At 32.9% G+C, this 13,244-nt stretch overlaps 2 protein-coding genes across 2 annotated transcripts; one reads left to right on the top strand and one right to left on the bottom strand.

Moving 5' to 3' along the window:
- The first annotated feature begins 444 nt into the window (after window positions 1-444).
- On the top strand, window positions 445-11,053 carry LOC115880062 (conserved oligomeric Golgi complex subunit 7). The gene is made up of 9 exons (XM_030897184.1): window positions 445-677; window positions 734-823; window positions 876-1,179; window positions 1,233-1,433; window positions 1,493-1,906; window positions 1,973-2,270; window positions 6,243-6,702; window positions 8,271-8,517; window positions 10,794-11,053. Exons 1-9 carry the CDS (start codon window positions 675-677, stop codon window positions 10,961-10,963), a joined length of 2,187 nt encoding a protein of 728 aa, XP_030753044.1. The 5' UTR covers window positions 445-674; the 3' UTR covers window positions 10,964-11,053.
- LOC115880065 (U4/U6 small nuclear ribonucleoprotein Prp4) lies at window positions 10,954-13,228 on the bottom strand. Its single transcript, XM_030897190.1, has 5 exons — window positions 12,391-13,228; window positions 12,238-12,333; window positions 11,799-12,187; window positions 11,475-11,693; window positions 10,954-11,414 (listed from the first exon to the last, which is right to left on the bottom strand). The coding sequence occupies exons 1-5, from the start codon at window positions 12,879-12,881 to the stop codon at window positions 11,074-11,076; spliced, it is 1,536 nt and encodes a 511-aa protein (XP_030753050.1). The 5' UTR covers window positions 12,882-13,228; the 3' UTR covers window positions 10,954-11,073.
- Window positions 13,229-13,244: the final 16 nt, after the last annotated feature.

Here is a 13,244-nt window from a genome sequence, read left to right as displayed (position 1 = left end):
ATTATTTTTTTACTATTTGAATAAGAATACGTATAAGATTTATAGATAAATCATTCACACACGCAGTTTTATTGTTCTATATTAGTAAACTGTATTTAAATGTTTTTTTTTCCTGTTTAAATACAATTTCATATCAAAAAGAAGTTTTTATCGGTTTTTACATTTAACTCCAGAGAAAAATTTCAAATGAGCGCGTGATGCTTAGTATCGATACCGACCCGTGTTATAGCATCATATATTTACATACTTTGTAATCGATTATAAACAGAGATGATGTTGCCCTATATCTCTGACTATAACGATCATATATACTTTTTCCATAGATGGCTTTTTGCCATTACATGTCTTTAGAATCTGTAGGTGCAAGACAAGACAACTTTTTTATATATGATATAATAAATATATTTATCACTCTGAATTAATAAAAACTGATAACATTTAATCTATGGTTATGGTTGTTTCTGGCTGTCAACGTCAATATTTAAAAGTTTTGCCACATTTTAATAATTATTTTTGTAAAAATATTAAAATAATATTTATGCAGCTTTTTGTCTTAATATCTTCAATTTGCATCAGTAATATTTTATCTATCTACATTAAATAATATCTACCAATCTTTAGTCGTTTAACCAGTTTTACAACCATTCAGTGACAACATTGATTTAAAGTAGAAAATGGTAAATTCCTTTTAATTTTTTTTTGCAGTAAAATATTAAAATTTTCTGTATTTAAGGATATCAGCTTATTTTCCAGTGATAATTTCAACCCTAAAAAGTGGGTTAATGACATGTTGAAAATTGCAGAGAGTCAAGAGAAGAAAGATGTTTGTTTACCTTTTTCTAATAATTCAATTTATTCAATTCCCTTACTTTTAGAGCAATTATACTGTAGGATTAGTCATGAAACTTCAGTTGTACGTACAACAAGTAAATAATGCTTTGGAAAATAGCAGTCAACAAGTATTAGCTTCTCTACCAAAAATAATACATGATAGTAAAGCACTACACCAAGAAGCGTTGATTTTAAAAGAGAAAATGGAGCAAGTTAAAGAAGAGATTATTATAATAGAGCATGACACCAGAAAAAGTATTAATACAATTGAGAAATTAGATAATATGAAGAATCAATTAGAAGTGGCCAAACAAGGACTCCATGAGAGTGATAATTGGACTATTTTAGGTAAATAATAAATTTAATTAATCTTAGTAAATAAAGAATTATTCCTTTTCCAGTGAATGATTTAGAAGAAGTATTTGATTCCAAGAATATAGAGGATATATCGACAAAAATTTTAAGCATGCAAAATTCTTTGAAACTGCTAATTAATGTGTCAGATTATGAAGATAGGAAGTTACACTTGGAAGGATTAAAGAATAGATTAGAAGCCATTGCCAGTCCTACAATTGTACAAGCTTTTACATCCTTAAATACTGGTACTAATATTCATTTTTACAACATATATCTTATACAACTCTTTATGTTTAAATTTTAGATCAGTCACTATTTTTTGTTCGAGTTTTTTCTTCTATTGGAAGACAAGCAGAATTGATGAAATATTATAGAAATTGCCAACGTGACATATTACTAAAGAAATGGAGAAATCAGTTAGAACTAGAGCAAGATGAATCTGTTGTTCAATGGATTCACAATTATTATGATCTATTACTATCAAATTGGCATAACCAAACTAAATGGATTAATCAAGTATTTACAGGGGAATCATCACAAGATACTTTACTTAATATTTATATTGATGTCTTAAATTCACTTGATCCATCTTTAAATGAATGTGTTGATGCAGCGCTCAAACAAACCCCAGATAAACTGACTTTGTTACAAGATCTTAAAGAAGTTACCAAACAATTTTCATTAAAAATGTTGAATCTCATAGAACAGGGAGTACAAGGTATGGAATAATATAATCATTAGATTACTTAATTAACAGAGATGATTTACATTATATTTTTTAAAGGGAAAAATAAACCTGAATATGAGAATTTCCTAAAGGCTGTGTTTAAGTATTTGATAGTGTATATATGTAAATATGCTGCCTATGAACAAGCACATTTAATGAAACAACTGAATAGTATAAATTGTATGAAGGATGAACTGCCTGACACAATACAAGCTTTAGGATTAAGTATAATACAAGTTATTGATTATGCTACAGAATCCAAAAAAAGATGTGAAAGACTTACAGAAAATTGTGGATTTTGTGGTCTGTTAGTAGCTTTAAAGGCATTTTTCTCTAATTATGCCGGCTATTTTAGGTAAAAATAATATTTTGACTTTCTACTTATATTTTATTTACCAAAAATTCTCTGATTTAGATATACAAAGTGTTTAAATAACATGCGCCATCTCTCATGGGGAGATTCCTCCCGTAGAAATAAGATTTATTTTTCATATCAACATTGGTCCGATTCTGCTTTGTTTTGTAGCTACAGGGTGTTAAAGTTTTATTATTTTTTCGATTTACTATAATTTTCTTCCAAGTACTTTTAGCGTTTCGAATGAAATTTTGAGTGTAAAAGTTACTATAAATGCTACATATTTTAAAGCTAAAAAAGTGTTGACATATTCACCAGGGACATTCAGCATATACGCCACTGATTTTTTTCTCTCCTGTTAGCGTAATAGCGTAAGCAGTTTAATGCCAATTAAAAGTAGTCTCTTGATATTTTGTTGATTTCCACCTCCTTGATGAGATAAACGCAATTTTATTAATTTGCCTTGATCGAAGTCTAAAAGCAACCTTTAAAAAAATTTAATATCATTAACTTGCGAAAGTTTTAAATAAGTACTCATTCAGTCGTCCCTATCATGGACGACTGTGACATTGCTGAGGAATTTGCACAACGGTTTGCATCAGTCTTTACGACAACCAATGACTCTTACATTCCAACGCTTTCACAGAGTTCTAGGCTTCTGCAAGAGATTACTAACATAGAATTTACAGAGCTCAACGTTAGCGAAGCCATAAAATCATTAAAAACTGACAGCAGCCCGGGTCGGGATAGTGTACCGACTGTTTTTCTTCAGAAATGTTGTCATACATAGACCTTTAGCATGTCTATTTAATGATTTACTAATATCTGGCAAATTTCCAGATACTTGGTCTCTTTCTTTCGTTACACCGCTTCACAAAAAGGGAGACAGACAGTTAGCTGGTAATTACCGGTAATTAATTAGTCTAACTAGCTGCATCTGTAAATGCATGGAAAAGGTAATCATCCGCACACTTACTCCATACCTAATGGAAAAAGATATCTTACCAAGCACACAGCATGGATTTCTTCCTGGTCGATCCACAATAACGAACATGACATCTTGTCTTAGCGATTGGACAGCAGCCTGTGATAGAAACCAACAAACAGACGTCATCTATCTTGACTTTGAAAAGGCATTTGATAAAGTACCCCACAAGATGCTTCTTTATAAACTAAACCACTACGGCATAAGAGGGAATTTATTCAAACTTATATCAAAGTTCCTAACCCGACGCTACTTCAAAGTCAGAATAAATGGATCTCTTTCAACTAAACACAAAGTGACCAGCGGTGTTCCTCAAGGCTCTGTGTAGGGCCCACTGTTGTTCCTCCTGTATATTAGCGATCTGGCAAGAGGCATAAAAACGAATATCATATTTTTTTGTGGATGATACAAAGTTATATGCAAATCCTGAAACGAGCTACGTCAATCTTCAGCATGATCTAAAGTTGGTGGAATCCTGGGCCAAACAATGGAGAATGAAACTGAATGAGGACAAATGCACTGTTCTTAGCATTGGAATGAATTGTACGCACAAAACCTACACCCTAAATGAATTAAGTCTAAGACATGTAGAACAACAGGAAGATCTAGGGATTACAGTTACTGGAAACCTAAAATGGTATGTGCATATCTCAAAGATTACTAAAAAAGCAAATTCTCTTCTTTATTTCATTCAAAGAGCATTTCAAGACCGCTCTATTGATCTTATTTTAAAGATATACAAGTCCTACATTAGACCCAAAATAGAATATGGTCAAATAATATGGAGTCCCTATTTTCAGAAGGATATTGATCTCATCGAGAAAATTCAACGCAAGGTGACAAAAATGCCCCATGAACTTAAGGATCTAGAGTATGAAGATCGTCTTGCGATGTTAAATCTCACCACATTAAAACAGAGGCGTTTGCGGGGGGACTTGATAGAGACTTACAAAATTCTAAATTGTTTCTACACTTGCCCATTAAATATATACCATCCTTGCCAAACTCCACAACTTAGAGGCCACAGCAGACGCCTGGAAAAGGAAAGATCGTCCAAACTCCAGCGAAAAAATTTTTTGACTAACCGCATAGTGTACCCGTGGAACTCGCTGTCAGAAGAAAGTGTTTCAGTACCAACTCTCAACTCATTTAAAAACAAAATTGATCAAGAAATGAATACCTTGAGTTCTGTACATTTGCATTACGGCCAGTAAACTCGAAAAAATTACGCGCAACATAAAAAGACAGTAGACTCATCGGTATTTTTATACCGCTTTCTATTGTGTAAATAATAATAATAATAATAATAATAATTATTCCTCATCAAAAAATATGAAAAAAAAAAGTTCCTATAAACATGGGTATGGAAACGCATAGTCTTAGAATTACAGGATGTGTTAATCCTCAACTGGCGTGGTGAACTTTTGTAACGCTTATGGCGTGCTGGGGTCCCACAGACCCCAATTTTTTTTTCAGTTAAAAATACATGATGAAGAGATTTTATAAAAAGCTTGTTATTTTAACATTGTTTACGCTATATTCAAACTTGTGAACAAATAATTTCATTAATTTTCAACAAATGAATAAGAACAGACACAAAAATAAAGTAAAACGCATTTTTTGGAATTTTTGACAACAGAAATATAACTTGGCTAAGAAACCCATAGAAATTAAAAACATATATATTTTATGATTTTACCGTATTATTAAAAGTACAAACAACTGAAATGTGAAGCTAAAGTAAAAAACATATATTATTTTCAACAAAACTGCAAACCTTGAATGTACATGACTTTTTCAAATACAGTTCATGCTAATATATAGGATCTGCATTTGCCGCACATGGATCGTGCACATTTGATTCATGAGATTTTTGTTTTTTGTCATGTATTCATTGACATATGGTTGCCATATACCACATCTCTTTCTTTTCTGGTATTGATTATTCAGTTTTATCTCTTCTATCAAGGTCTCGATGATGTTCATCTCACTTAAGCCTCTTTAAGTTCATCAAATCACTCAATTAATGCTTCTTCAAAATTATCGTCCCAGTGAGGCACACTATTTATGAAACATTCTTGGCGTGGTGGTGCCACACAGACCGCAATGAAACTTTATCCCCCGCTGGTAGGAACAATACTTGATAAAATCAAGTGCGCCTTTAACAGTTGCATATTGGCACCCTAACTTAAAGGTAAATGGCGCGGCGGGGCCTAATTCTTAAATGTAAACATTTTACAGAGGTTTATATAGCGCTTGGGGTCCGCTGGACCCCACCACGCCAGTTGAGGGTTAAACTTTTTAAAATTAATTTTGGTTTTTTATAATTATCTCAAATACCATTATTTTTTTATTTGAAATTGCTGTAGGTTGGACCAATAGTAATAATAACTAATGACAATAATAAAAATAGGTAAAATATATGATTTATTAATTTTATTTTAATTTTATTAATTGTGATTAATAAAATTGCGTTTATCTCATCAGTGAGGCCGAATTCGACAAAATATCAAATGATAACTTTTAATATGCATTAAACGGCCTACACAATTTTAAAATAAACAAACAATAAATATCATAAAGTAAACTCCCATAAAGCCCAACAAAAGAAAAAAGTCAGTGGCGCACATGTTTTTTTTAGAAAAATATTCCAGTGATCACCCATATGCGCGTCCCTGATGAATTTATCGACACTTTTTTAGCATTAAGATATGAAGTGCTTATAGTAACTTTTATCCTGCAAATTTCATTTGAATCACTAAAAGGACTTGGAAGAAAATTACAGTAAAGCGAAAGATTAAGACTTTAACACCCTGTAGCTATGAAACAAAGCAGAATCGGACCTCAATTGATATGAAAAATAAATCTTATTTTTACGAGAGGAATCTCCCCACGACAGATGGCACATGTTTTTTTGAAACACCCTGTATAACTTTATAAAAAAACGTTACTCTTATTTTTCACAGTTTTGTCTTTATTTTTATTAGAGTCGCATTGAGACAAATTGAGAGGTCCAAAAAATTTGAAGAAGACTGGAATACTTTTCAACTATGCCTTTCTTTATTACAATACACTGGTGAAGTTCTGTTAAAAATACAACAATTGGAAAAGGATTTAACTTCAACTATTCTTGAATTCAATAACAAAGAAACTGAACTCAAATTCAGCAAGCTTCTTTTAGATGCAGCAAATTTAAGAGAATTTCAGTCTCTTGTAAGATGCGTGACCGAAGGAACGCAACTCTCGCTCCTCGATAATGTAACAACAGAGTTTAATAAGTTGTGTCTGGATATACATCATACAACTTATAACGTTGTATTTAGACCCATATCAAAACAGTTAGATGTAGTAGCTGCTGTGGATACATGGGCCCAATTTGATAATTCATCCTTGCACAGTTCTGATCTGCCGGATTATAGTTTTTCACCACAGGAATATATTACCCAAGTACTAATATTAATATAGGGTGTGCCAAAAAGTTCACATCAAATGGGAAAAATCTGTATTGTTGAGTTACTAGCTTTTTTCGTTTTCCTGTTATTACCGATTCTGAACCGTCCTAGAACTCTGCAGCGCATGCGCAAATAAAATAATCTCTTCATATTTCCTTCTGCGCATACGCATCACAGTTCTAGGACGGTTCAGAATCGGTAATAACAGGAAAACGAAAAAAGCTACTGAAAAAAAAAATTGATTTTGACATATATGTCAAGAAACAAAAATTGACAAAACTAGTCAAAGTAAAACTTGTCGAGAATTTGATTTTGTGTCTATGTAACAAGTTTATAAATATAGAGAGGATTTCAAAAGATATCAAACTTTTAATATTTATCTGATTTTTTTGGAGTAATTTTTTTTGCTAAAGTTTACAAATTTAGTTCAACAAGAATACACTCTAATTTAATATTTTTTCTTTACAGTTCTATAATTAATAGTAAATAGTAAAAAATACAACAATTCAATATTTAAGATACAAAATGTATTGCAGTGGCCAAACAAAAACTTCAACCTATATTTTTATGAGATCATTTAGAAAGTCTATCCTAATAGACTTTCTAAATATTCCCCTTTCTTGAATATTAGGGAAAGTTGAGTAATTGAATGTTATTGCATCCAACAACCACGTAATTACGCTCTCCTGTACGCGTTAATATTTTTCGGCAATTTTATTAACATTTGAAACTGTCAAAACACCTCGCAACGCCTAGTTCGTATTCTGTTTCACTTAATTTTCACGGTAGCCTACTAAAATGCCGTTAATAGATATTGTGACGTTGATGTCGGCGGGAAGTAATGCTTAGCTATAGGCGTTTTGCTAGAGCACCTGTGGCTCTGTGGCTGAGGCTATCTCTTCGTGAACGAATGGTCCGTGGTTCAAATCTCACGCCGACCAAGACTTTTTTATATATTTTTTTTGCTTATAGCGTGATCTTATTGCATTGGTTTCATTCTTTTTGGTTGAATTGGTTTAGTTATTTGGCGGGTTGGTTAGCGTGGTTATTTGGAGGGTGTTAATTCATTGGTTAGTTGGTTATTTGGTGGGGTTGGTTGGTTTTTACTAATTTATATTTGTTTTTTATATTTTTTTACCAGTGTCGAGGTTAGTTGCGTTGGTTAAGTTGGTTATTTGGTGGGGTAGATAGCGTTGGTTAGTCCTTATAAAATTTCTATATTTCATAAAGCCGTCAAGTGCGTCACATCAACGACGTCATACCACAATTTATTAACGGCATTTTAGTAAGCTACCGTTTAACGGCAATTTAAGTACAGCAAAAACTAAAATACTTAAATATTATGACAAAGCCACAACTTCAATATTATTTTAATGCGATCAACTAAACTGTAACCGGGACAGCGTGAAATACATAGCGAAAGATTCTGATTTCTGCCGTAGAAAGCGCTGCGGTCGAAATTTTTTGAAATCAGCTAAAATGCGCCAAGCCTATACATTTCTTTTCCATTTGTTCCAAACTTTTCCGAAAGTATAAAAGATTTTACATATATTTATTTTTCAGATTGGCCAGTACTTAATGACACTACCACAACATTTAGAACCGTTTTTATTCAGCGACAATCCTTCACTAGCATGTGCTCTTAAATCTGTTGATCAAGAATATGCTGAAAGCTCCGACACAGAAGGTGCATTAGCCAGAACATTCTTGATAATTATTGCCAGAGGAACTTGTAACACGTTTACTGATAAGATTTTATCACTTTGTAAACTAAGTCAGCCCGCCAGCAGACAGTTGTCCCATGATATAAGTACGTATGAGTTGAGCACTGAATAAAAAAACCTAAAGCGGCCCATACATTATCAAACAAATTGCGCAACGTTGCGTTGCACAACTGATTCAGCGATCCATACACTATCAAACAAGTTGCGCAACAAAGCGATGCGCAACGTTCCGTTGCACAACTGCATCACCCTTAGTAAAATTTAGATCAAACTTTTTATTAAAAGTTGTGCATTGTTTAAGAAACAATCATGTCCTCAATTGCCATTGCGTCAATTATTATAGTATATACCCTAGATGATGTCAATGATACCAAAAACGAAAAAGAAAACAAAGAATTTGGATGAAAGAACTAAAACCATCAAACGTTACCATACATTGGCAACTCGTTGCACAACAGCCTGTGTTGCGCAATTGTTTGATAATGTATGGGCCGCTTAATGAAGGAGTTAATACTATTTTTATATAGAGTCGGAGACGACACGATCTCATAGATCTACCATCTGATTCAGTTTTGTTTGACGTTTCACTTTGCACATTTGGTTTAGATTTTATTTTTTTTTCGTATTTGTTGGGCTTTTCTGAGTTTACTTTGATCTTTATTGTTTGTTTATTAGGGTGGTCCGAAGTGTATTCCGGAAACATCGGCAGCGTATTATGTAGATAAAAATAAGTAAAAAAGTTCGTATAAATGTATGTCCTAAAATGCTTAGTTTCGAAGTTACAGGGTGTAGAAGTTTCATGTTTATTTAGATTTTTTCCAAATAATTTCTGAACTAACGTCAATATATTTAGATGAAAATTGGTGTCTTGAAGTTTTTTGACATGAGAAATTTGATTTTGATGTAAATATGACTCCCATTTGTAGGGGGCGCCACCTAAATGTGTTTTAACTGTTTTGAAGAGTAATAACTTTTCGTTCGTACCTGTATAACACTATTGGGTGAAAAAATATGCATTTCCGTGATTTTTTACGTAAAAAATGTCTCTTACTAAAAATCGCTACGAGCTTATTTTGAAAGAGAATAAGTCAGGACTTGAATTAAAGTGAAATTATCGCAAAATATTGATTTTATTCTTGCATTTTCACAATTTATTTACTACTTGTCAAAAATAAGTGGATATGCCAATCGGATTTGTGGGTGTCCATCGTTTTTGCAATTTTATTGGTTTATTTCAAAAATGACAGATCATACTTTAACATGATTGATGTGACAAAACGACGGACGATGCATGACGGATGCATACAAACCCATACTTAGCTGTTTCAGTAGCGTATCTGTTTTTTGTTATTAAATATTTATACTAATCTTTTTATTTTTATTACAAATATATTTTTAGAAATATTATAACAAATAAAAAAAAATTGTATGTGCACTATGCTCGCATATTTGAAGTGAAATTTCTTTTTACTTCCACCTGTCTGTCCGTCTGAGGACTCTATTCGGGTACATCTATCAACGTACCAATCAACCCATAACTAAGAAAAATCCTGATAATTTCGTCTATTTAGAGGCATCGGTTCGAAACGTAGAGGGCGTCATCCTGTAGCCCGTCCCCAATTATGACGAAATCGACCGTGTGGGACCGTGTACTTCGCTCACATAGCCTACCCACCAAATTTGGTTGCGATCGGACGACATCGATAACATCGAACACAACTTTTGACGTTTCTTACGTCAAAACTAACTGTCACAGTGCCTTGGTCCAGTCTATGGATATACCAAGTCTCATTTAAATCGGACGATTTTTTGATTTGATTCATTGATGATAGGGTTTCGTAGTGCACGAAATGCCGTCAAAATACCATGAAAATGGGGCCCTAGCTCACATAGGGCCCGATTTACGACGGTCCAAGATCGTTACCACTTTTCCTCTCGCGTCTCGTGTGTCGCGGCCTTCAATTTTTACTCTCATCGCGCGTCTTTACGTTTCACTTCAATATTTATGGACTCAACATGAATAGACATCTACAACAAATTATTGAGTAATCCATTTGAATAAAATCAGAACGCCACTGATAAAACTGGAATTTAACCCAACCATGTTAAAGTACCGTCGCGGTCGCGTTAGTTTTGTTGATATTTATACCCTTCCTTTGTCTGCAATTCAATGAAGTTGATTTTTAGAAATTTTTAATATTATGTACTTGAATTTAAAAAAAAATGAAAATGGTTAGGTTTAAATTAACTGTATTTATGAAAGAGGCCTCTCAAAAAAATTAAAATCAGTATCATTGTACTTTTCCTTAAAAATCTGAGTTTCATACATATCTAATATTTTTTTATTTCAAAAACTTTACAGATTATTTGAGAAATGTGCTTCAAGATTTAGGTATACCATTGTCTGAGAATTTAGATCAGCTTTCATCTCTACTAAAAATACCAGCTGATCAGTACCAGAATCAAAGTTTAGGCTGCTCAGCAAAATATGTGGCTGCAATTCGGCAAATAAGAAATATAACTTCAAATTAAGCTTAATTTTATTTTCAGCAATATAACTTAAGCTTTATAAGATATAATCTTATATATTCTATAGACTTAATATTTATACATGTATTGTAAATATTTATTTTAATATATTGTTATCCAAATTCAGGTGACCATAATTTGAATGTCCTATCGTAGGAACTTGTGGCTATATAATTGTTATCAGGAGAAAGATCGCAGGACATTATTTTACCGTCATGTCCTGACAGAGTTTTCAGTGGTTGCCAGGTTTTATTAGTCCATAATTTGACCTTATTGTCATATGAAGCAGTGGCCAAATAATTCCCATCAGTTTTTTGAAATTTTACATCTGATATAAGATTGTTATGAGCAGGAATGGTATATATGTGGGACCTCTTTCGCAAATCCCATATTTTACAATTGTTATCTTCACTAGCTGTAGCTATATGGTATCCATCTGGTGAGAAATCTATTCCTGTAATATAATTTATATTTGATAATGAATTATTTTAAATGAGAAAATAGAAAGTAATACCATAAATTGATTTTAAATGTCCTTCCATAAACATTACACATCGCCCTGTACGTAAGTCCCAAACCCTTCCAAAAGAATCTAAACCACCCGTAGCACACACTGATCCATCTGATTGAAAAGAAATACAGTACACTGGTTTAACATGTCCTTCTTGATGAAGGACTTCTGTGCATTGTTGTAAATCCCATAATCTCCAGGAATTATCAAAACAGCAAGTACCTACATCATTAAAAGAATAGAAATTATATTTTTTTCTTAAAACAGTTAGTGTTGTTAATGATTTCCAAGATTGGTTATAAAATGAAGGAATAACTATAAACTTACCTAAAAATCTACCAGATGGATGGAAACTAATTCTAGAGACTCTATGTGGCATATGGCCTTCTATGTCTGCAATTGGTTCTTCACCTTTAAAATCCCACAATTTTACTGACCCATCTGCTGCACAAGACGCCATATTACAAATTGTTTCCTCTTGTGAAATAGTCGCTTTTGGATGAAATACTATAGCTCCTACATTACATGTGTGTCCTTTCAGAGTTTGCTTTAATTCACAATTTGGTACAGTCCAAATTTTACACAAACCACTCCAAGAGGCTGTGGCTAAGAGCTTTGAATTTGGACTAAATGTACAATAAGAAATAGGTCTAGTGTCACCTATTTGTGACGAGTGAATGGCCATTTGTTGGAGTTTCTTCTGTAGTTCTTGCGACCTAAAATAAATCTTATTAAAATAAAAATAATAACAACAGGCTAAACATACTTGGCTGTTTTTGTAGTTGCAGGTAATTCTAAAAAGTTTCTAGCCTCTTCCAGCCTTAATTTTGCACGTGGAAGGGAATATTCTGCAATCCATAACCTAAATTAAAATATGAATTACTTTAATGGCTACAATTAACTAGAGATCAAAATTTACCTTGCAATTCTTAAAGAATCGGGGCCCTCATGATACCATGTTTGCTCTTGGTCTTTTTCAAACTGTTTTCTTTCTTCTTCGGCTTCTCTACGAATAACAGAATCCTCTCCCAATCGACTTAAAATATCCCGAAGTCGACTCCTTCTTTCCGCCGGGCCTTCTCCAAATAAACAAATCGGCTCTCCCAATTGCCTCAAGTTTCTCTTAACCTCCCCGTCATCAGTGGAAACATTTATGGATCGAGCCTTTTTCCGCCTTTCAAACTCCTCTAAAAGAGCTTGTTTATCTCTGGACATTGCCTCCTCGAGACCGATATATTCATTTTGTTCCTCGGGAGGGGGAGGCGGAGGAACTCCCGGTTCAGAATTAGTATCATTGCTTTCTTCATTTTCCTGCCCTACAGTCTCTAATCTATTCCTTTCCGCATCTTCTAATGAACCATAATGAATTGTTTTTTGCTTCTTAATATACAATACCTCGTCATCAGACATGATCTATTTAATGGAACTACTACCTAATGTTTATTGTATAATTCCGTCTATACAAAATGAAATTTGAACATTTATCTTTTCATATAAAATACGTATCCAATGATACATTTATATGTTTTCTGTGAATATTTTTAGTCTCAACTCAACCAGGTCTCAAAACTTTATTTTGATATGATTTTGATCGAAAATGAAAACAATTTTGGTGAGGTTAAGAAATAATGACGTTATTTTTTCGTCAGCACCGTTGCCATATTTTACAAATATTTTCAAACCTTTTCCCGATCTTCGTAGCTTTTCACAGGTACATGCTTTTCATTCTAAAAAAACTATATAAATTTATTTACAATTTTAAATAAAAGTACC

The sequence above is a fragment of the Sitophilus oryzae genome, unplaced genomic scaffold, assembly GCF_002938485.1.
Source record: "Sitophilus oryzae breed Bouriz unplaced genomic scaffold, Soryzae_2.0 scaffold_1614_pilon_pilon, whole genome shotgun sequence".
NCBI lineage: Eukaryota > Metazoa > Arthropoda > Insecta > Coleoptera > Curculionidae > Sitophilus > Sitophilus oryzae.
This window is presented reverse-complemented; position numbering and strand designations above follow the sequence as displayed.